Source organism: Dendropsophus ebraccatus, chromosome 13 (assembly GCF_027789765.1).
Source record: "Dendropsophus ebraccatus isolate aDenEbr1 chromosome 13, aDenEbr1.pat, whole genome shotgun sequence".
Classification (NCBI taxonomy): domain Eukaryota; kingdom Metazoa; phylum Chordata; class Amphibia; order Anura; family Hylidae; genus Dendropsophus; species Dendropsophus ebraccatus.
In genome coordinates this window covers 30,247,873-30,272,783 of record NC_091466.1, presented here as the reverse complement: position 1 = coordinate 30,272,783, position 24,911 = coordinate 30,247,873, and the positions used below count along the sequence as shown (strand labels likewise).

Here is a 24,911-nt window from a genome sequence, read left to right as displayed (position 1 = left end):
ACTATCAGTGGTGCATGCTTGGACCGGGAAGATGGTGCGAGTACACGGTCAGCGCCTCGGATTGGGTCAAGTTGCTATACTGTAAATGTGCAAAAATAGGCGATAATTAGCTTGTGATTTATAAAGGATGACTGCATTGCATCCAGTCTTGTGGCTTTAATGTAGATGGATAGAGATATAGTGGGTGTATTATACACACAGATACACCAGAGAGCACTATTTTTTTAGAAAAGAGTTGATCGGTATCCGCTTTCAACCATGAGCGGAAAAGAGTAGCATAAGGCCCCATTCACACGTCTATCAGTTTTTACTGTCCCATCATGAACTGTCATAGGTGCGTGATGGGGGTTGTAGTTCTGCAACTTGGATGGCCACAGGCTGCCAAACTGAAACTCCCACCATGAACTGTTAACAGGACCGGGTGGGAGTTGTAGTTCCATGTATGTAATCTCACCTGTCCTGGTTCCTGCTTAGACCACCTGGGGATAACTTTCTGAGGTCCGAATTTGATGCTGCTGGTGGGGGTTGATGCTGTGGGCCACTGCTTTTCCGTTACGGGGAAGCAGGGAATTGGCACTACTAAGGTTGGGGTGGGGAGTGGTAAGACAGTTGCTGTGTTGCAGTGCGGCATCACTGTAGGGGCGGGGATGTATCATCAGGAGGCGTTCATTGCTGCTGAGGTTGGGGGCGGGGGGGGTGCTGTCTGGCAGAGCGGGCATCACAGCTGAGGTCCGTGGGAGGTGGGATCAGGCATCACTGATCAGCCCTGAGGTTCTGTGGAGGAGTGGGGGTGGAGTGTTGAGGAGGGGGACTGATTATCACTGAGGCTAGGAGGAGGGGTGCAGAGGAGGACCACTGCCTCTGGATGGAGGGGACTGCTGCGGCCACACACTAGCAGATCGGTGGGTGGGTGGGGGGGGGAATTAACCGCTGCTGTTGGGTCCCTGGGCAGGCGCTCCCTGCACTCACTGGGCGGTGCTCCCATAGACTTCTGTGGGGTGTCCATGCTGAAATTCTGGACGGAGATAGGACAGTATCTAGAAAAATCCTGACCTATTTTCCAGAACGAACACCCTTCAGGAGGAATGTATTTATATGGGTCCGGAAATCTGGAAAGACTTTCTGGACGTATGAAGGAAGCAAGTTTGCTAAATAAATATTTTTGCAGATACACTCAATTTGATCCCTAAAAGGAATGGAGGTATTTTCTTTGCCGTGTTTAAATGTTAGGTTTATTGAATATGTAAATTACTGTGTTTGCCTCTTTATAAGACACACCGGATCAGGCGTACCTAGATTTTAAATAGCTGTTTGCTGCACTACACAGTAAAGGAACTAACTTGTACATTGTGTAGTGGTGGTGATGTGTAACTGCAGCTCAGCTGCAAATCAAGTTCTTAGAAGCCGAACTGTAGTTACAGCTGTGTAGTGCTATGGGCAAAATGGATCAGGTTGCTCAGGTTGTCCTAGCAGCAGTGGTGCCAGGGAATTAACCCTTAGGGTAAATTCACACGGGCGGATCCGCCGGGAGTCTCACGCACGAAATCCGCCGCTAATCCGCAATACACGTATTAATAAGAATAATACGTGTATTGCGGATTAGCTGCGGATTTTGTGCGTGAGACTCCCTGTGGATCCGCTCGTGATAATTTACCCTTGATGATCTACAGGTCATTGACTGTTAACTTCCTAGCACTGCTGCTCCCGGAACAACCTGATACAGAGGGGCACTTGTCCTGGATAGGTTGTTGGAAGGGGAAGAGAAATTCCCTATTGGTGAGCTGATGCAGAATTGCGGAGCAGCAGGGCACAGACATCTGAGAAGTGTTAACCGAAGCAGAAGCTGCCGACAGATCCCCGTTCCCACTGACATCCACTCACCCATTAATGTAGCTGCTGCAGACACCACAGCGCCTACCACAGTGCAAACTTCCTGTGGGGGAAAAAAAACTCCACCACCCCAGCACTGTGCACTGCTGAGTTGGCCACTTCCAGTCGGTAAGAGAGCAGAGCAACATCCAATAGATATTGGAGAACAGAAGTCCGATTTCTGCAGCAGCTACAGGAGTGAGTAAGTGGATGTCGGCGGCTGCTGCTTCAGTTAATGTATAAAGTAACAGGTTTGAGGCTCGAAAATGGAGTTGAGGGACTTCACAGCTGACCCCCTAACTCAGGGATGGGGAACCTTCGACCCTTCAGCTTTTGCAAAACTACAATTCCCATCATGCCTGTACAGCCGAAGCTAAAGCTGTTGGATAGCTTTACCTTTCCTGGAGCTCATGGTGGTTGCCAAACTTATTATTGTAGCATTTCTTCCTTCCTACATGAAACTGTAATACTGTGTAAAACTGTCTTGCATTTTACCAGCTTTTACTACACCCTGTACATGGGTGTGCTGTGATGGCAGGTCTAGAGGACTTCTAGCCATCTTAAAGGGAACATGTCAATCCAGGCAGCCCCCCAAACCCACCCCTGGACAGGGCCTATGTGTCCCGCTTCCGGTCCCACCACAGAGATCTGGTCATTGCCATCTGCATATTGATGTTTCCATAGGAAAGCATTCAAAAGAAAAATACTTTGCAAATTTTTCCTACAGTATAATATATTTTTTTTCTCACTTTTCACAGCTGGCTTCCCACACAGACTGAACCTGTTCTACCTGGCAAATGATATCATCCAAAACTGCAAAAGAAGAAATGCAGTAATATATCGTGACACGTTTGCCGATGTGCTTCCTGAAGCTGCTTCTCTAGTCAGGTATGTGCATATTTGGCCATAGTGTAGTTAGTGTATTCCCTGTAACTTTATGTACAGTTTGTTGCAAGAAGACATAGATCTCGCAATGGAATAAGGGCTTGTTCACGTTAAGTTTTGCATCCTGTCGAAACGTTTTTTTTTTTAGTGCAGTGTTTTAAATTAGCAAATTTGGACACAAATGATCCGTTCCTGTGTTTTAGTCAAATAGATGTTAATGCAATAGGATAGGCATCCTCTTTCTTCACCTTGAAAGAAAAAAATTGACATTTTAACTGGATGCAAAAAATGTGCTGTGAGCAGACCCTAAGTGTATGACCCCAGAGAAAATGTTAAGAGATTGTACATAGACAGAAGCAGCTCTATTTATAAATGTCCAGGCAGCTAAAATATGTAACTTTTTCTGGGGTTGATTTAATGACACTTTAATGCAGTCCCCCGCGTTTTCTAGGATAGTCATCTGGTCCCCACCATTACTTACTACTGAGATGGACTAATCTCAGTAGTGGCAGCCCACACCAGCAGTCACTGACTGAGGTGGAACATGGATTGTCACGCTAGGAGCTGTGGAGGACGGACGTAGCGAAGTGTGATGGCATTTCAGTCTTTATAATGACCTTAGGTCCTCTTCTGCCTGACTGCAGGTGTAATGGCTTTATCTGACTTCATCATAGCTTTTATAGGGATGTGTGATGCTGGCAACCCTGTTCCTTAGATATGTGGTTATGTAGACGTACAGGCACAGTAATGTGCCCATGATAGCCTGGCCTAAATGTTTCTCCTGTTTTGTGACTTCCCTGTATTACCCTGCAGTGCTCTGTAATGTTTGTTTATATGATTTTTTAAAATAACTGTACACTTTACGTACACACTACTCTAGTGTATACACAGTTCTAGTTTATGTACTACTTGTAATCCTATAAACTCCTCCTGGGCATTTGGCTGGTCACATTCTCATGATATGACCAAAGGTCCTGTGTAACCAAAGAACAATTTGCATGCTTAGAAACCTATACATTCATTATATCTTTGTGCCAGTAGAAAATAGGTTAATGTTAATTGTATACACAAATAATCAATGCAATGTGGAATTGATTTTGTTTGTCAATCATTTTTCCAAAGGGATCCATCCGTTTCAAAATCTGTCGAGAGAGTCTTCAAAATATGGGAGGACAGGAATGTGTATAATGAAGATACTATTGCTTCTTTTAAATCTGCTTTAAGTAAGTTGAGAATAGTCATGCCATTTTCTGTGGTTTGGTAAGCCATTTCAAGTAGGCTATGGCTTTAAGAAGTTGTCATGAAAAATACATTTTGACATGTCATCAAAGGTGGTCCTGCTGAGACTTGTGATCAGGAGATATAGCTGGGGATGGAGCACAGCAGCATATATTAGTGGCCGTCTGGGAAGTGAATCGCGCTGCTGCCACGCTCTCCCCAGCTATATCTTCTGATCACAGTTTTAACAGTGATACCCACTAACTTTTTGACATGTCGAGTTACTTTTTCATAGTTACTCTTTAAATTTAAAAATGTAATCTCGTTTCCTGTCTGAGTATGGCTTTTACAGAGTTTTATGTGGTTATAGATTTTGTTGTACTTCACATTATGATATTAAAGGGGTTATCCAGGATCAGAAAAACTAAAGTGCCTTGTTCCATAAGCAGCTCCACATCGGTCTTCATTTTGTGTGTGTGCTTCATTCACTTCACTGAAGTTAAGCTACATTACTACATATGAGTGGTGCAGTTTCTGGAAGGAATTGGCCCTTTACTCTGGATAACCCATTTAAATCACTGATGCTGAAATTCATCAATTTCTCCATTACATTTTTGATTTAGGTGGAGGATGGAATAAACGGGAAAGAAGCAAAAGCTCCCGTGCCAAGCCTGTAGAGAAACCACCAGAAAGTAAGTCGCTCGTAGGGTCCAAAGGTCAGTATTGGGTGCTATTCTCTTTAAATATTTATGAAAGGGTCACTGCCATGATGTGCAGCCACATGCACTCCACATTTCAGAGTGGAAAGACACATCTTGTGCTGGGGATTGCGTTCTTAAGGCAACCATCCCACAACCAGCGAGTCCCATACATGAGCCCTAACGCTTGTGTACTGAACATGCCCAGAATGAGACGCCTGCCTCTGTATCAAAATCCCCTGGCATGTGAGGAGTCTCTCTCCATACTCAACTGTGGCGAAAACATGGCAGTGATACTTTAATGATTTTGTAGAGGGATTAAACATTAATATATATATATATATATATATATATATATATATATATATATATATTTGCCGTTCATGCTAAATTGTAAAGTGGTTAACACAAGAAGACAATATACAGTTACAAATGGATCTAGATAAGTTGTAGCCTTGGGCTGAAAAGTGGCAAATAAGGTTTAGGAGTTACAGGTACACTAATGTATGTGTACCGGAAGTGACACCTGCACAAAGTACAGTACATCTCACAATAAACACAGCGGTTGTACAGCCATGTTGATGGAGCACTAAACATTATGACTGTTAGACTGCACTGAGTAAAAATCCATAATTTGTTCTGGTCCTCGGGTTCATTTCAGCGATGTGACATTAATGCGCTGCTTTTGTATTTTAGCTCCTCCAGTAAATCCTAAAGCAGCCTTGAAATCGAAGATTGTGGCAGAATTCAGGGTAAGAAAAACAATGATAGTCTAATAAACTGAAAAGAACAGCCCTTGCCCATATGCCCTATTAGCTTGCGGAGTATCTTTATATCTTTATGCTAGCAGGTAAAGGGATCCTTACATGGTACCCCTATATTGGAGGGCCAGTGCTCCCTTTTATATAAGAGACATTTTATAGATATGCTAATTCACCTGTTTGACATACTGGGGCTGCTCCTTTCAGTGCATTAAACAGGCCTTCCCACAGCTCCCCCTAGTGATGCTGCCTAATGAATAGAGGCCATCCCTCTTGAGTAACAGTGAGGCACTTTATTATGCATTAGGGGGCATTACTAGAGAAACAGATTGTTTGGTGACTTGAGGTCTAAAAGACTGCTAACAGTGAACCTAAAGCACCATCATAGGGCTACCTTGTACCTCTTTTTAATGCCCCCTATTATAATTTTAGCAGGTTAGGATTCCCTAACCCACTAGTTTCCTTTAGGTCTGTTCTTAAAGGCCGGAAATCATAGTTATAAAAGCAATTGTGGACAGGGTAAGTAGTCATTGGAGTGGTCCTCGTGGCTGCGGAGAGATGGTGAGGTGGGGAGCAGCGGCGAGGACTGCCCCAGTAACTATTCACTCCGTTCCCAGCAGCTTTTAAAACTATTTCTCAGACAATCCTAAGGTTTTCTGAATAAATCCTACTATGTCCTGATCCTGCTTTATGCTGCCTGTGGTTTGGGCACTATAAAACCACTGACAGGTTCATTTTAAAAATGGTGTTTTTATTTGTAATTACTTTGTTTCTAAACAAGTCGTTTTTTTTTTTTTTTTCTCCATTCCATAGCCTCAAAGTCTGATTGATGACTTGCTGTCTTACAAACGTTCAGTAGATCATGTTGAGCTCAAAGAGAAACAGCTCTCAAATATGAGAGTTGATGTGTGCAGCACAGAAACACTAAAACGCCTGAAAGGTATGTAAAACCATCGCACATATAGATAAATTGCTTAGTGATTATTTATTTTTCATTTATGGTGCATTTACAGAGTGTTTTTATCTGACAGATTTTGGAAGCCAAAGCCAGGAATGGCTTTAAAAAGAGGAGAAATCTGAGTCTTTCCTTTATGATCTGTACCCTGTTTATAGTCTGTTCCTGACTTTGGCATCAAAAATCTGTCAGATAAATCTTGTCTGTGTAAACTCCCCATTAAACAATAGACATTTAGACAAGAAGATAAATCCCTATGAATAGTTGTTAAAGCGATCGTAATTATATATAATCTTTGAATATAGGAAATTGCATACATATCTCTATACTGTGACAGACTTGAACCATTAACAATGATTTTGAGGTCCGCTCAAAAGATACGATCAACAGCAAATTAATTCTTGTTCGCTTGTTGTTGCGTTTACCTCAGAAGATTATTGCTTAAATTGTAATGATTAAACAGCTTTTTGTTGCATGATCGACTCGTGTGAAAGGCCCTTAAGACATCAGTTTTTTTTTATTTCTATCAGTTCATCATTGTGATCTTATATATTGGTCTTTTATTCCAGATAAAGCCGGAGGAAAGAAATTTTCTAAGGATTTTGAAGAAGCGAGTGCAAAGCTTGAGGAGTTTGTCGGCCTACTGGACAAGCAGGTTAAGAACAGCCCCCCCTTGGCCGAGGGTTTAGAGAATGCAGGAATATTCTATGAAGCTCAGTACCGTGAAGTCAAGGTGGTAGTAAATGTAAGTACCGCGTAGTCTTTAGACGGAATAGCTTGTATCTTGGGCACTTTTACGTGAGCTCTAAGCATGGTGTGTTTTTATAATGAATTGCGTTGAACTACATGTAACAGATGCTGAAAGCAATCATGGTGAATGTGCCATAAAACTGATCTGCAGTTATTTTATTGATTTAGACAGTAGAAAATACACACTTGTGAAACTATAAATTCATTTTCTGTAGGCATACAAAACATTTGCTAATCGAGTGAATAACTTAAAGAAAAAGCTTGATCAGCTAAAGGCAACGCTACCTGATCCTGAGGAGTCTCCTGTGCAATCACCAACCCTAGATGCTCCTTCTCCTACTGGCTCAGAGTCCCCATTTCAAGGAATGGGAGACATGAGCCCTTTGTCACCAGAAACAGAACCAGTGCAGTCTGATTCACCTGAGCCTCCTAAGGACAATCGCATGGTGGAGGACATGGAGTTATCTGATGTGGATGCGGATGAAGAAATGCCGGAAATAATTGGTATACTATACTTCTTTGCTTCAAGGGCACAGTTATTTACATGCAAAGTTTTTTTTTTTTGTGTACTTTGCTGTTTTTAAAAATATACGCTAGCCAGGCCATCCTTGGCAGCATTAGCTTAGTATGGCCAAATGGGCGTAATTGGGTATGATTTAATTTTGCAATGTGCCAGAAATCTATATGGTGCAGAAACACCCTTTTAAAAAAGTAGTGAAGTGGCTGCATTGTAGCTTTGTGTTGCTGTATTACTGTGCTTAAGCTGATATTTAGGTCTAGATCTATAAAGTTGCACATTGTCTATTTTTCTCCACAGCAGGCAATCATAGCTTATGTCTCTTTTTACCAGAGCATGCTAAAGACAGGCTTAGACAAATATGGTCGCTTTCTTCCAGAAACTGCACTACATTTGTCTCCAGTTTGACTGGGGTTTTGCAACTCAGACGTGCAAAACCCCACCCAAACTGGTGACTAGAGTCATGCTGTTTGTGGAAGAAAGCAGCCATGTTTTGCTAATCCGGGTGAGCCACTTAAAGTGAATGTACCGCGTTCCTTTTTTTGAACTGCTGCAAGGCGTCGTTCTGTTTTCCGGGCACCGGCCGGGGGTGAAGCACCTGCCGCCCCTGACATGCTGATTCTAAGGGGCCTATTCTACGGAAAGATAATCGGACGATTATCGCTCCTTGGAATAGAGACAACAAACAGTCGATCGTGTCATCGGCTGATCGTTTATTTATGTGCAAACCTAAAATCATTGGGCACCTACCGTGCATTGCTACATGGAATAGCGGTGCACGGCGGGCGACCGACTATTCCACAAACAGCATACTTTACCTATCAATGCTGCATTGCTTCTCCTCCGCTCCTTCTCCCAGTTCTGCGCACAGCAGCAGCTTCGGTGCGGCATGTCTGAGCTGACTGAGCGTTCAGCCAATCACTGGCTGAGACCGCCACGGCCAGTGATTGCCATAGCGGTCTGTCAGCTCAGACAGGCCGCTCCGAAGCTGCTGCGTGCGGGACCGGGAGAAGGAGCACAGGAGAAGCCCTGCAGCATGTTTGGGTAATGTATGGTGTGAGCAAGTGCTGCAGGGACATTGGTAACTATGTCCATGCAGCCCTCACTAAACAATTATAGGGCCGTGGAATAGGCCCAGCAATTAGGCGCCGATCTCAGCGCTCATTTACATTATTGATCGGGCCCCCATCGGCCTGTGTAATAGGACCCTTAGAGTGGAGGTGTGCAATACATTACATTGAGACACTGATGCCGAGCGGAGTCTGCGGCAGGGGTTCATCTCCACCTTTTTTACGCAATGTTAACAGGTTTTTACGTAGCAAGCAGTGTGTAGTGTAAAGGATTTAATGTTTTTTTGTTTTAATATTTTGTAGTTGAAGAAAGAAAGGAGCCTTCAGAGTCACCGGCATCTACCTTAAAGGACACAGTTGGCTCTCCTGCAACCACACAACAAAGTGATGCTACAGCCACAACACCCATTGTAACATCATCCCCAACCCCTTCACCCATCGCTAGCAGTGCACCAGCACAAGTCCTCACTTCTACTGTGACATCTGCAACATCTGCTCCAGTAACACCAACTTTTGCTAAAACAGTAACCACGCCTGTCATTCCCCCATCAATTCCCCTAGCATTGCCAAACTTGGCCAATGTAGACCTGGGGAAGATCAGTTCCATCCTAAGTAGCTTAACTTCTGTCATGAAGACATCAGGTGAGTTTTGCCATGTGCTTTACCTTCAGGTCCTGATTTAAAAATGTGCAACGTGCAGATTAAGACCAAGTCTGATTTACTTATTTGCCAGTATGAAGCAATGATCGTATAAGGAAGAGCGAATGCTTGACCATTCCTATGTTTGAGCAGCTCTGGATTTGGAATGCATTTCTGAGACTTCTGTACATATGAATGTGTTCATGCCTGTGAGTCTGTGCTTTTAAAGTTAACACATTATCTTTTCTTTTAGGTGTAAGCCCAGCAGCCAAGCCCTCCCCTGGTACCCCCACAACACCAACGTCTAATTTAGGGGCAGCTGTAAAACCACCTGGTCAGGGTGCACCAAACCCTTTGGCAAATATCCTTTCTAAAGTGGAGATAACTCCTGAAAGCATTCTTTCTGCATTGTCTAAAACACAGGTTTCCACCACACCAAATTTGCAAGGTAGATCTGTGTGTCACAACTTTTATTTTTCTGTGTGCTCTACTGAAGTTCTGTTGCAATTGTGTCTCTAGTGCTTTATATTTCATGAATAGAAAAAACCTTTAGAGTGTTTTCAAAGGTACATGATCTGCAGAGGATTTCACGCTGCTAGTTACGTCCTGTGTCCTCTCATTTTCTATGTCTTTCATACTCGCAGTGGATTTTTCATTCTGCTGCAAGAATGTGAAGCACCTTCCCCATTAACCCACTGATGCCAGGTTAATATATTACCTGCCTGCACTCCTGCTTGCTTCTCAGACTCCCTGGCATCCTGCGTGTGACACCAGGGATCCAAGAGCCTGAGAAGCAAGTGGAAGCAGGAGTGCGTTTCAAACATAAAACTGCCTACAGAGCACTGATCTGCAATCAGATATAGTCAAATCTCCAAGCAGCACTGTGTTGCAGCTGTGGTCTAGGGGTAAATTACTTACACAGAGGCCAATAAGTTTTCTTCCTTTTTCCTGGGTTCAATTCCCCTGATGAAAATTTAAATATACTGTAGTTTCCCCCCTTCATTGTATAAAAAAACAAAACTTTAAAACTAATTCGATTGGCAAGTCTTTGCACTTTTTAAAGTTATACAATTGTGAGGAAAAAAGAAAAAAAAAATCCTTCCGGGGAATCGAAGCAAAGGAATAAATTCTTGCTGGTTTTTAGACAGTTGATTTACCCCTAGACCGCATTGCCAACACGGGATAGGAGGCTCAAGTTATCTGGTTGCGGAACAGTCCTCTGTTGGCAGATACTAACAGCTGAGTGAGCAGGAGGCCGGGCAGCATTGATGCATAAAGAAAAGGGAGGAGAAAGCAATGGTGAGGTGTACTAGAGTGAAGCACCAACTTTGAGCCGCAACTCCTTTTTGACTCAATTATAGCAGTAGACCCAGGATTGCACATAATCCACTCCACAGACAAATTTCTAAAAGGTACCATGCTCACTAGGGGACTGCCAACTATAAAAATGTCAGCACCTCAGGTAGGGCCTAGGTGCTGACAGGTTCCTTTTAACCCCTTCGTGCTGCAGGTAGTTTGGTCCTTAATGACCAGGCTCATTTTTCAAAATCTGACCTGTCTCACTTTATGTGCTTATAGCTCAGTGATGCTTTAACATAAGCTAGCGATTCTGAGATTTGTTTTTTCGTCACATATGGTACTTTATGTTAGTGGCAAAATTTTGTCACTATTTTGTGTGTTTTTTGTGAAAAAACTCTAAATATCTTTAAAAATTATGCATTTTATGAACCTTGAAATTCTCTGCTTCTAAAAAAAAAAAAGGAAGTCATAGCACATAAATTAGTTACTAAGTCACATTACCAATATGTGGTCTTTATTCTGGCATAATTTGGTAAACATATTTTACTTTTTTAGAGTGTTACGGGGCTTAGAAATTTATCAGCAAATTATCAGATTTTTGTAAAAGTTTCCAAAACTGATTTTTTTAGGGACCAGTTCTTTTTTTTTAAATATATTTAGGAGACTTGTATGCTGGAAACACCCATAAGTGACCCCTATTTGGAAACTAGACACCTTAAATAAATCTAGGGGTATAATGAGCATTTTGACACTACAGGGGCTTCAGAAAAGTATTCACCATTAGTCCGTAAAAAAAATGGAAAATTTTAATTTTCCAATAATATATCCGTTTAGAATATAGTTTTTCATTTTGAAAAGGAACATGAGAGAAAAAGCACCCCAAAATTTGTTAAGCAGGTTCTCCTGAGTACAATGGTACCCCATATGTGGGCATAAACCACTGCATGGGCACACAGCGGGGCTCAGAAGGGAAGGAGCGCCAATTAGCATTTTCAGTGTAGATTTTGCTGAAGAAGTTTGAGTGCCAGGTGCGTTTGCAGTGCCCCTGTAGTGCCAGCGGAGTGAAATGCCTGCATAAGTCACCCCATTTTGGAAAGTGCACCCCTCAAGTAATTCATCTTGGGGTGTGGGGAGCATTTTGACCCCACAGGTATTAGAGGAAAGTTTTCAAAATTGGCCAGTAAAAATGAAAAACTAGAATTTTTCCAATAATATGTTCTTTTAATTAGAAATTTCCCATTTTCCTGCCGAACAGGAGAGAAAAGGAACCCCAAAATCTGTAACGCAGGTTCTTCTGAGTACAACGGTACCACATATGTGGGCATAAACCACTGTATGGGCACACAGCGGGGCTCAGAAGGGAGGGAGCGTCAATTTGCTGGTGCAAAACAGCTAGGTACAGAATAGAATTAGAATAGCGCAGTTACTAAAATCTGGTAATCTGGAGGTGGCTTCGGGCAACCTGGGGTGGTTACATGTAATTCGGTATGGTTACGGCAATCTGGCTTGGTTATGGGCAATTTGGGGTGGTTACAGGCAAAGTGCGCTGGTTACAGGTAATCTGGGGGTGGGGCTACGGACAATCTGGGGTGGTTACGGATAAACTGAAGTGCTGATAGGTAATTTGGGGTGGTTACGGCAATCTGGAGGGGGTCATTGGCAACGAGCGGCGGTTATGGGCAACCTGGGAGTAAACCGCAATTACTTTTATAAGTGTTTTATTTTATTTGTATGTTTTTTTCACTTTTACACTTGGCGACTTCACTTTTTATCCCGTGTCACCAATGATTTATGGTGACGGTATAAAAAGTGCATCCCTGCACTGGGAACAAGCGATCAGCGGTATTTAGTATATACCGCTGGTCGCTTGTTCCAGGACCACACCCGGTGGCCGCCTATCACTGCCCCATGTGGCGGAGAGAATGGGGCTTTGACTATTTTTTATTTTCCATCACTGGGAACAGTGTTGGCAGTGGCCATCTTGGAAGTTATGGCCGCCGGGGGAGGGGAGAGTTAGTGACTGCCCTACTAGGGGGGTTGATCTGGGGTCTGGGGGACACATTTTTCATCTCCCCTCACCGTGGATTCGTGGTGGGGGAAGATTAAAGCATGCGGCGGCCGCCACTATAACGTTAATAGTGGCGATCTCCGGTACGGGGGCCGGCCGGGACGGACCCCACACACTGCCCTGACCTCTCGGCTACCTCCGGTAGCTGGGGGGATGGGGTGGGGGTTTTGCCGGCGCCGCAGCCTTTATTCTCTGCCATTGCCGTAAAAAGCTGCAATAAGGCCCATTAGTGACTGCCGTAAAGAATAATGCCCCTATTCCACTGGTCGTCAGATGAGCAAACGAGCGCTCTCAGCGCTTGTTTGCTCCTCGTTCCCCGCTCGCTGCCGCCGCTATTCAGCGCTGCGGGAGGGGCGGCGGGGGGGCTGCCCGGGGGATCGCTAGATCGTCCGGGCAGCCCATAGGATATAGCAGCATCTGCTGCCGACGCTCCTATTCAACGGAGCGACGGCAGCAGATCGCTGCTATATCAATTGCTTGTTTTTCAACATGTTGAAAAACAAGCGACTGCAACGATCAGCCGACATGAACGATGTCGGCTGATCGTTGCACTCTATTCCACGGGACAATTATCGTCCGTAGCGGCCGATATCGGCCGAATACGAACGATAATCGTTCCGTGGGATAGGGCCTTAAGGCCCATTAGTGACTGCCGTAAAAAGCTGTATCAGCAGTCACTTAAAGGGGTTAAAGGTGGGAGAAGTGCTAATTGTGCAATCTCCTTACTCTGTCCGGGTAGCAGGAGACAGTTTTATAGATATCTATGGGACAATCACCTGCAGCGAGACAAGGAGAGAATGTGCTTTGGCCTGCACTACTTTGCACTGCTTCTAGTGATCAGTGGAGGTGTAAACACCCAGGTCTAAACAATTGCTCTGGCATTGTGTACATGAATTTACTAGGGAGTAAATAAGTGAGAGACTGCAAAAAAAAAAAAAACCCCACAACAAATATACATACATAACATCTTTTTACTCTTTAGACTTTATTCAGTTCAGTCATGCTTCCCAGTTATTACAGTAACATCGCTCTGTGGTACCTGATTTACATTTGGGTCCATTTTGGCACTTATTTTGGGGGTCAACTGTAACTTGCAGTGTTGCCTCTTTTCTCAGATATGACTGTAGTTGCAAGTGGAGCCTCTAGCGCACGTGTGGACAGAGCCTTACATAGATATTCTGCTGGGCACTTTTTCACTTTTGAAAGTATTCTAAATGGTTATTTCTGTTATCATCTTTTGCTTTTTTATGTCTTTTTATATAGTGGACCTCATGGCATTTACAGGGCAATTGTTAATGTTTACCCTTTAGCTTTTTAATCCAGTTTTGAGGGCCCTCATTTTAAGTAACTTTATCCCAATTTCCTTTTTCAGGTTTATCATCTTTGATTCAAAGTGTTGCTCTGCACAGTGGGTCAACTACAATCAGTACATCAACAGCACCGATGAACACATCTGTCCAAACTGTAAAAGATAGAAGTACCCCAGCTGTAACGCCCCCATTTTTGCCTAAAACCTATGGTTATTCTCCTACAAATTCTGATGTTTCATCTACATCTGCATGTAAGCCACCTGTCTTACCGAGCTCAAATACAAAACAACCACAATCCATGGGATTTCCATCTCAGCCTCATATGACAGATGAGAAGACTAGTCACCCTCCAGAGATGCATAAACCCCCTGGGGAAGTGGAATCTTCAAGTCTTGAACTTAAGATCCATAATTTTTTGAAAGGAAACCCTGGTTTTAGCGGTCTAGATTTGAATATACCAATCCTCAGTGGTTTAGGTTCCACTGTTGTTTCAGAGCCCTCTTCTGAGTTTCACAGTACTTCACTGGATAACGTAGATGGTACTCCAGTACGTGATGAAAGAAGTGGTACACCTACCCAGGATGAGATTATGGACAAGCCAACTTCAAGCAATGTTGATAGCGTCTCTTTGTTATCAAAGATTATTAGCCCTGGCTCATCTACCCCCAGTAGCACAAGGTCTCCTCTGTTAACTAAGGACACTGAATTTCAGAAACTTCAATCTTTGCCTTCATATAGATCTTATGGTCTTGGTGGTGATTCACCAAATGCTTACAGACAGGCATCCGATATGGAAAAACCTTCAGCAATTGATTCAACACTAGAGAAGTTTTTTCCAGACACTTCATTTCACGAAGATGAAGACTATCGAGACTTTGATTATGCTGGGCCAGCATCCTCTTCTGTTAGCAACCTAGATAAAAGACCATCAAAATCTATTGTAAAATCAAACATGCATTTAGATTCTATGGAGTATCCTGCAACCCAGAACTTCAGCCAGGGGCAAGATTTTAGACAGTCATTTTCTCACTCTGTGCAACCCCCTTTTATTACTGGGGAGAAGGGTGGTTCCTTGTCTCCATCTTCTGATATGTATGGAGGCTATAATATAAGAGGCAGTAATCTTGAGGCTAGTGAGTCAACAACCCCTCCAAAAGATGATCCATTTTACCCATCCGATACTAACCATAATATACCAATGCTGAATCCAGGTATGGCACAGTCACAGTATTCTGACTCTTCTCATGCTCCCCAGAACAGACATTCAAATTTTCACTCTAAAAATAATCCTCCTCTTTCTACAAGAACAATTGGCCCTGAACAATCTAGTTCAACAATCTCTGCATCCACAACAGTGGAATTTAAAAATATGCTTAAGAATGCATCTCGTAGACCCTCTGAGGAAAAGTTTGGACAAGCAAACTTAAATGAAGATATTCACGTGTCTGGTCATAGTCATACTGGGGGAACGTCTGAAGACCATTCAGAAGAGCAGTATCGCATAGAAACCAGAGTTTCATCGTCCTGTGCGGATTTGCCAGATAGTACTGAAGAAAAAGGAGCTCCCATTGAAACTTTGGGGTATCATAATATGGGAAACCTGAGGTACTCAGGAGAGCCTATTAAAACTGTAGAATCTATGAGGGTTGGTATGAAAACTGGAAGACCACATGGCATTGACGGCAGCAGAAGTGGTTGGTTTGAGATGGGTAGTGCGGGTAGCTCGTTTGAAGAGGGTCCTTCGAGTGCAGATGAGCAGCCTTCTGTAGGTGGCAGCGCTGGTGGTGTCGGGTATAAAACACAGTATGAGGAGCACTTAACAAGGTTTCAAGATTCTGTCAGTGACTTCAGAGCAAAAAATATTCCATCTTTTGAGCATCTTTTGCCGCCGCCACCACCCCCTCCACCACCATCCATGGTTTCTCCATTGGATCGGGGTGGACCATTTCAAATGGATCAGGCAATGCCCCCTAGTGGGCCTCCGCCTGGCCTACCACCTGATCATGGAGGTATGTTTCCTAGAGACATTTCTGTCTCTTCGCATATACAATCTGTGGAACCACCAAAATCATTGCCACATGTTGCTCACCCTCCCCCTTCAGAACATGGCAGAAATCCTTTTCCCCTTCATCACTCAGCAGAACATGGTGGCATTCCATTTTCACCACCTCCTCGTATGGATATGCGCCATCCATTTTCACAGGACCATAGTGCAGTCCATCAAGGGACGATGGATCCTTTCCCCATGCATCCAATGTCTACGCGTGATCACGAGCCCATATCTCGTGAAAACAATAGTCAACACAACCAACCTCACGGTAGGGTGAATGAACCATTGGGTCCTATGCCTAGAGACCTCCATGGAGGTTATGGTGGACCTCCACATCATGTTGGCTCGCATCATATGAACATTGGTGGCATGCGAGGACAGCGACCTCCGTTCAGACCTAGAGAACCATACCATAATTTAAAACGACCACGGCCACCTTTTGGAAGGGGTGGGCATTTTTTCCCCCCAAAACGTCCTTATTATCAACCAAGATACTAATACAGCATTGAAGTTTAGGCACTGGTTTTCGTTTGTGGTCTAGTTAAGCCTGCATTTGGTTTGAAAGTTCTGAGATATCTCTGCTAAAAGCTGAAAGTTTGTTCACCGAGACAATAAGAAATCGCACACATAATAAAATATTAGGGGACTTTTTTTTTTTTTTTTTTTTTTTTTAAACTTCCACAGTGTCCACATTATGAATAGGCTAACTGGACCCCTCCACTTGGTGGCAATGCTGTGCTCCTTCAGAGATGCCCTGTACCAAACAGTTCCTAAAAAATCCCACACGAATCAATCATTGAAGTAAAAAAAAAAAACAAAAAAAAAAACTGTCATCCTGTTCTTTACCATGAAGCCAATCCAGATCAGCCCATTGCTTTCAAAATCCCATATAGGTGAGTCACAAGGGAAATGTATTAAGGAGATCAGTGTTTTGAGGCTAAATATTGGAATTTATGTATTTTTATGAATTGTTAACTTTCTTTTTCTACCTACTCCTCCGATTATCCTCACACCCTGCAGTTGAAAGAAACGCAACTTTCAAATCAGTTAAGCTACGTTCCAGCATGGCGCGTTTCAGGACTTAATCCGGCTATGGTGAATGGCAGCCTGATGTCCTTACAGTGTAAGGAAGAGAGTATGAACACTTGGTGGCTTTAGCAGTACTCCCAAGTTGTACATGGATTTTCTTAGTCCTACGTTTCACACACTTAAGAGTAGCCCTTTCATTAGGATGTCGGATTATATGCCCATCGTTTGTATTGAATATATAAACAATGTTTTATACCCGTGTATTTAAGACCGCTCTCATGGTCATTAGTGTAGTGTAGGCAGAACTAGGATGTCTTCTAGATTGATCTCTCCTTTTAACCAATCTTTCCACAATAGTAAAAAAAAATTCAAACATCTAACTTTAATTTTGTGTATGTACATAATGTACATTTGTTTCTCAATATATTAAGACTTTTCTACTCTTCAAACTGTGTGTGTTCTACTATCATCTTGGGCTTTATGCACAAGCATATTATGGCTCCTAACAAGCAGATTCTGTGGAGTCAAAACATGGCCTTACCCTAATGTCCGTGCATTGACTGTATACTGTGGACCAGACTTCGGAACTCCCAGCATCATCATTCATTATGATGCTGAGAGCTCTGAAACAGTTTAAAATTTGCGCTACTGTACTGACACAGCATGTCTGGCCTGCAGTATACATTATGTGCATATACTTATATTACGGATGTGTGACTGGCCCTTTACTGTACCACAACATGCCCCAATTTCATCCAGCTCTCATTTCTTACCATGCTCCACTGGTTGCTGTATGTACAGAAGCAAGGTACAGCGTCACTGCAGTGTGCATGGGGCCATATTAAGATAACAAATTTGTACTCTTCAGATGCATAGCGTTAGCCTAAAGATACTGATGTAGTCCTGATGACTTGGCCTAAATTCCTAAGGTAGCCTGTGTCACCCACAAACATTGGAATATTATATATACAGGTCGCTCTCAAATCTATTTGAATGAAAAAGTTCAAAGCTATATTTTCCTTATGATTACCAACTACTTTTGGAAGTGACTGGTTTACATTTTGTCTTCTATAATATGGATTTCCATAATCCTTACACTTGTAATCTAATCCAATCCAGAAATCTTTGTTTTTGTATATTCAAACTTAGAAAAAAAGGGGATCCTTAATATGAAAGATAAAGCAGTAGACAAGTCTTCAACTAAACACTTCTGAAGTCTGTACTCCTTGTGTTAAAGACCTTGCTTGCTTGTATGTAGTAAACATTAAACTTGAATTCTTTGTAGGGTTGGTTAATTGCATCCACGAATAGCGTCCTTACATAGTACTCAAGTACTTGTACAATACTTGGAGGCATCTATATCTGTATACTGTAATACCTATTCAGGATTACTGTCAGCGGTTTTTTGCACACGCAGCTGTTTGACAAATTTTTCCACTAGATTGTGTCATTTTGAGGGTAAAAAAGACTGTTGAACCCTAAATGTGGTAAAGTATAGGCTGTGTTTGCGTTCGTACATTGTCAGCCTGTTCTTGCACAGCTCAGCCACTTGTTGGTGTCCTTTTATGTATGTAACAACCAGGCCTCCTGCTGTTCTATTGAACCAGACTTTTGAGTTCCTCTGGGTTCCCTAGTGATCGGATTGGTGGAGCCCCAGGGGGCATGGATCATGTAGCTATGTTGCTCTAAATTGGCCTTTTGGATGGTAGTCATTCCAAGCTATGATGAGCAGCTAAGACTATGGGGTGGCTTGGATTTAGTTTTGTCAAATTGAGATTGTCAAATCCATAACCACTTTTAAAGTATTGACATATAGCTGTCAAGAACTCCACTGTACAGGGGGGGGGAATTAAAGCCAGTGCCGTGCTGCAGCTCCTTTTTATTCTAAGAATTCAAGTCCCAATGGTCAGACCCCTACTGATCCAAAAGTGATGGCATAACCTAGGGATCACTTTATAGCCCTATGGCAGGCATATGTAAACTTCACTCTCCAGTGACTGCATGTTGTGGGCTGTGTAAGCACAATGTTTTTTTCAGGTTAAAGCAATGTATTTGGCGAACATATCCTGTTTACTTTTCCCAGTTGTGATGTACAACCCTTGACAAACATGATGCATGCAATTGCCACACCTAGAAGAACTTCATTCATGTCTACTCAAATCACAGACCTGACACCCAATGATGTTTTATAGCTGCACATTCTGGCTTTATGAAAAACTCAAATGAAGAGTAAATGTTTTTCGTTAATGGCATGTAGAGGAGACTAGCACAGTCAGCACCCAAAATGGCTGATTTCATTTACCTGTATGTTTTCCAATTTCCTTTACTTTTATCTAACTTTAAAGGTTTGTCATCCAAGCAGTTTTCTTTGTTTCCTATAGCCTAATATCTGTAAGGCCTTTTGCTTGTAAGAGACCTATGTGCTGCGATTTGTTATAGAAATGCAGATTACAAAGTAATTCCATTCTTTTCCCTTTAACATTTAGTGACTGCATATTTCATTTTTTTTCCACTGGCTGGTCTGGATGAAACACCTGCTAAGCTTGAGGTTCATGAAGTCAGAATTTTCAGCTATTAAATAGTGTTGAGCAAACATATCACAATGTTTGGGTTTGGCAATGTTATCTACATGCTTGGCATTTGATTCTACGCTTATGGCCTGTATCCACGTTTTCTTGGCAGCAGACTTCTGCAGCCGCATGGAATTAAACACGAGTATTTAAATCATGTTTCCGAACCCAAACGTTTTGACAGATTGTCAGTATGATTGTGCTGATACGGTTCTCAGCAGCACAGTATAGATCTACTGTGCAGCTTCCCGAGGCCCCCAGCCGTGGTTGCAGCGGCTTTAAATATGGGGGAAAAGGAGTTTTAATCCGACCCGCGAGACTGGGAAAGGGAGTTATCTGACTAGTCATCACTCTCTTCCTGTCAGCGCAATATGCTGGGATAATTCACAGGCAGAGAGAGCAGTTAGTGGCTCATGCCTGTCAATCATCCTGGCAGATTGCGTTGACTGGCAGAGAGTGGTGACTAATCACAGTTGGCTCTCTGCCCAGATGACTAGTTACCACCACTCTCCTGGTCTCACGCACTGGAATAAAACACCCAATGTAAAGCTACTGTTGCAGACGCTCTATACTTTGCAGCTGGGAACCAAATTAGCACAATGGGTTCCCTTTTAACACTACTATTAAACTATCACCATTTTGCATTTTCCCTGTGACATGTCTATTTGCTATAAGGGAAACAACCAGAGTTAAATGTTTTATATGTATGGTTTCTATAATTACCAATAGTTGTAGTTCCGTTATTTCCCCCCCCCCCCCCCTCTTCCCCTTACAGCTTTATGAATTGGAAGTATATAATCTCAGAATGTTTATATATTTTGTGAAGTGACAAGAGTCCTGGTTTGGCTGCATGTATTGCACCTCTCAATTGGTGTCTAAGGTGTGAAAGCAATTCTTGTCTAGCCATCTCTATAGAGATTTGACATGGTTTTAAAGCCTAAAATGAAAAAATAATTTAACAAATACAATGTTTAAACAGTTTGTAGGGTCTTGCATCAATATAATGTATGTTACCTTCACCTTCCACTGTCTGCTCAGGGATTCAGAGCTTGGCATGCCCGGTGCACTATTCTAGATCCAGCACTAGGGAAGGGGTTCTGAAACCATTGCTCTTACTACCTGAAACAGAATAGTGAGAGCTGGGGGTTGGTTTATCCTATGTCTTATAATACACAAGTATATATTCTCTACCAACAGAGAAGAGAATGAATTAACCATCAGTCCTACTTTTACTGTAAGTTTAAGATGTAGTACAGCAACAAGTTACAATTCATATTGTCTTCCAGTGTGTCTAAAGCTAACGTAAACAAGAAAGTAGTAACACGAGTGGTGCATGTACACACCATGACACACAAATGAAATTACACATTTACTAATGTATACACTTTGCTTTAGTTAATAATTTTAAACCCAGAATGTTTGCAGTGAGTTTTAGTGTCTGTAAATTCCTACAATTGTTTCTGATCAATGAGGGTTAAGTCTACCCCCTCACTAAATAATAGACCATGTTTTATGGCTGTCCCTAAAAAAAAAACAACAATGTGCAAGAGATTCAGCTTCAAGCCCGAGACTTCTGCAGGTCTAGGAAGCCACAACAGTGTAAAATGCTTTAGAATGAATGTTTAGACTAAGGTCACAGAATGTCAGAGCCTTTGTTATAATGCTGTAAATATTAATGGCTTTCTATTACCTCTACCTTGTTCCTCTTCTACAACTGCTTCATATGTGCTCTTTGTGAAATCAACCTTTTGCATTACAGCCAGTACCAATAAACTGAAGGTGGTCTGATGTGTGTTCATGTAATAAAATAGATTGTTTGCACTACATCTTTTGATTGAACATTTCCGAATATTGATAAAACCTATTCACTGCATTCATTACCTAATACATTGTGCGTAACTTTTAGTAACATATGGGCTGATCAGTTATGTTTGTGTTATGGGTGGGGGAGGCTTCAATGGCTGTGAAAAGTTCTGATGGAGAAGAGCATGCTTGCACTCCGGTCAAAACCAACATAGACTTGAATCTTTTTAACAAATAAGTGAAAAGAATGCTCCCATTATGGACATTCAAAACATTAGCGTAAGTTTTTTTTTTTTTTTTTTAAGTACCGTATTTTCCGGCGTATAAGACGACTGGGTGTATAAGACGATTCCCAACTTTTCCAGTTCAAAGAGAGTTTGGGATATACTTGCTGTATAAGACTACCCCTCTTTCAACGCACAATCGAGATCTGAGAGGCAGAGAAGTAGATACAGAAATACTGGTAGAATAAAAGGGTGGGCAAGACTGGTGAAAGAGGTGTGTTTTATGTGGACACAGTGCCACTCTACCGTATCTTTTTTCCATACCCTGGATGCCTGCAGCTTGCTCTGCCCTTCATACAGTCGCCGCATATGGCGGGGATGTGGTTGTTCTTCAGCTCACCCACCATATGTGGCAACAGCAGATTCTACAGTCTGGTTCCAAAGTTTTTCAGCACCCACCCTATAAGACTACACCTGGCGTATAAGATGACCCTGACTTTTGAGAAGATTTTCCTGGGTTTAAAAGTAGTCTTATATGCAGGAAAATACTGTAATTCAATGCTCTTCTGATAACAATTGGAGGCATTTATAAGGTGTAGCATTTAAATGCACTAGGGATGAGCAAATATACAGTAAGTTCAGATTTCCTAGGGCTGCATCCATCTTCTCAAGCTACCGGATGTCAAAGGCTGAGCGTGTTGCGAACCTAAATGAACTGTAAATTCCCTCATATCTAAAATGAACCTTTTGATAATTCAATGTAAAGATGCAATTTGCAAAGCATGTAGCTCTGATGTTATCCAAGTTGGGAGTTTTCTGAGTAGGGAGGGAAATACTCAAAAATGTTACGTACAAAGTTAGGGTTGATTTTCTAGACACCTAACTGGTTTAGTATTTGTGCAAGTTGAATGATATTCATGGGCCCTTAGCACATATTTTGAGATGTCTATGGATTCTCATTTCATTCAGTAGGGTGTTTGTAGCTAAAATACTGTGATCTCCAAGATGAAAAAGAAAATGGGCATATGGGTGCCTTTATTCTAGTACTCTGTGCTTGTCCCTTATGAAGACAGTAATGCCTGCCCTTCCAGGCTGTTGAGGTAACCCTAAGTTCACTCAAATACAGTTCATACTTTGTGATATATCCTTAATATAATTAATATTATAATAGAAAAAATACCTGATGGGTCTAAGAGCATATGTGCAACATGGCCTTTCATATGTTTTCTCTTAAAGCTTCCCCTGTTGTAAGGATCTGTGTCAAAACAGGATTTAGTTTAGATGTCTTACTACTCTAGTTCCTCTCACTGATAGCAATGAGGTCTCAGTATGAGCAATGGTGCCCTAAATTTGGACTTTCTGCACAACTGGAAGGAAGTTACAAATTTTCCCTCCCATATTTTTGTGCATTTGTCTATATGCACTGAAAATTGTCTCCCATAAGAAGCTGTCCTAGATCTCTCTTGGGATATTTATAAATGTGTCAGAAAAGTCCTGGCCTTAGGGCCCTATTACACCAAAAGATTATCTGACAGATTTTAAGGCAAAGCCAGGAAAAGACTTGAGAAGAGGAGAAATTGCAGTCCTTCCTTTGTTACCCGTTCTCTATGTTTATAGTCCATTCCTGCCTTTGGCTCAGTCAGATAATCTGTTGGTGTAATAGGGCCCTTAATCTAGGATGTTGGGAAGCGCATCATATTTTATGAAAGACCTAGTACGATTTTTTTTTGTTTTGTTCAGCAGTTAAGTTTTTCTTTCACGTTCTGATAGCTAGATGACTAGCAGAGTAGGAGCCTCTTCAAAATGGCAGGTTTTGAAGTGCATTTCAGGGATGCAGTGGTTAATAACTACCAAAAGGTGTCCAAGGAATAACCGGGTAATGGGTCCACTTGGCTTTTTGATGCATATGGAGTCAAGATAATGGGCGTCAAGTCTGTGTACGTCACAACTTAACGTTCAGCTAAAGACTTTGTCCACCACTGAAAGAACCTACAGTGGACATCTGAGCGTCGGAACTGGAATATAGAACATTTGGAGGAAGGTGTCCGGTTATGATTTATTTTTGTATACATTGAGTGGGCAATAGGGTGCATGTTTATCACAGGAGTTGGACTAATTAACTGGACAACATGGCCCCCCCACCCAATCATTTGTGCATAGTAAATGAACTCAACTGAATTAACTCCTGCCAAGCCTTAATGCTCTTTTCATTTATTTTCCCCCCTCATACACATAATGTGTTTTAGTGGTATGATGTCAGATCTAATAAAATCCCGAAGGAGGTTTTTTGTGTGCCCATGTGGACTTGGTATGGAATGACAGGCAAAGCATCAAGACAGTAACCGTAGTTTTTGTCAAAAGTGAAAGCTAAATGTGAGGGGACGGAAGAGCACTTGAATTGTAGCCAAGAAAACAAAGGTTTCTGGTTTCTGAAAATCATCAGTTGTGGACTGTGCAAAGATGATGTCCATGATTGAGCTGCAACAATGAAACTTCAAACAGTCTGTTCAGTGGTGCAAAGATCACAGCACTAAAGGCGTGGAAATGTGTTACGGTTGGGAAGTTTCACAGTTTTTCCCACTTTTGGTCGTATATGTCTGAAGATCACCAGAGGAAGCCTACAATATTGATTGTTATAAATCCACTGTCAAGCATGGCGGGGACTTATGTATGGTTTGGGATGCAGTAGTCTTGCTTGACAATAAAGTAACAGCACCTCAGCATCTGGATAAGTAACTCCATCCTATGCTCCAGACTTCATATCCAAATGATGTGATTTTCCTGCATAACACTGCTCTCCACACTGCTAAGTTTCTTGGATCTTGGTTCGAAGACTTTGACTATAATATAATAAGCCTTCACTTTGGTCTGCCCAGTCAGCAGCCTTGAATAATGAAAATATGCGTAGGGAGAAATTCTCACCACCTGCTTTGATGAAGAAATTACTGTCCGTATTGGTTGAAGAGTGGAACAAAATTGCCAAGTGTTCGTAAGTATTTCTTTTCCTCAACATATTTCAGCTTAATTATTGCCGAACGGACACCTGCCACTTAAGAGAAAGTGTGATCTGCAGTTGATGTTCTAGTTATTTTGCCCAGACCCTCTAACTGGGGATCAAATGACACAAGGATGCTTTATGGGAGAAAGCAAGTCAACAGACAGTGTGCCAGCCCTGGAGAGTATTTTGTAAACATTG

The 24,911-nt window shown here is 42.2% G+C and overlaps 1 protein-coding gene across 4 annotated transcripts in view; it reads left to right on the top strand.

Moving 5' to 3' along the window:
- Nucleotides 1-24,911, top strand: part of LOC138770823 (threonine--tRNA ligase 1, cytoplasmic-like) — an 85,105-nt gene that overhangs the window by 28,424 nt on the left and 31,770 nt on the right. The window contains exons 2-12 of one of the 4 annotated variants that reach the window (XR_011359510.1): nucleotides 2,628-2,757; nucleotides 3,877-3,977; nucleotides 4,596-4,688; nucleotides 5,367-5,422; nucleotides 6,245-6,371; nucleotides 6,956-7,131; nucleotides 7,352-7,640; nucleotides 9,027-9,365; nucleotides 9,616-9,810; nucleotides 14,102-16,982; nucleotides 17,110-21,514. Coding sequence is in view for 1 of the 4 variants with exons in the window: in XM_069950072.1 (XP_069806173.1) it covers nucleotides 2,628-2,757; nucleotides 3,877-3,977; nucleotides 4,596-4,664; nucleotides 5,367-5,422; nucleotides 6,245-6,371; nucleotides 6,956-7,131; nucleotides 7,352-7,640; nucleotides 9,027-9,365; nucleotides 9,616-9,810; nucleotides 14,102-16,587 (3,968 nt within the window). In the remaining 3 variants the exon portion in view is untranslated. Of the gene's footprint in view, nucleotides 1-2,627; nucleotides 2,758-3,876; nucleotides 3,978-4,595; nucleotides 4,689-5,366; nucleotides 5,423-6,244; nucleotides 6,372-6,955; nucleotides 7,132-7,351; nucleotides 7,641-9,026; nucleotides 9,366-9,615; nucleotides 9,811-14,101; nucleotides 21,515-24,911 lie in introns of those variants that run through there. The other 3 variants (XR_011359509.1, XR_011359508.1, XM_069950072.1) reach the window with 3 other exon arrangements.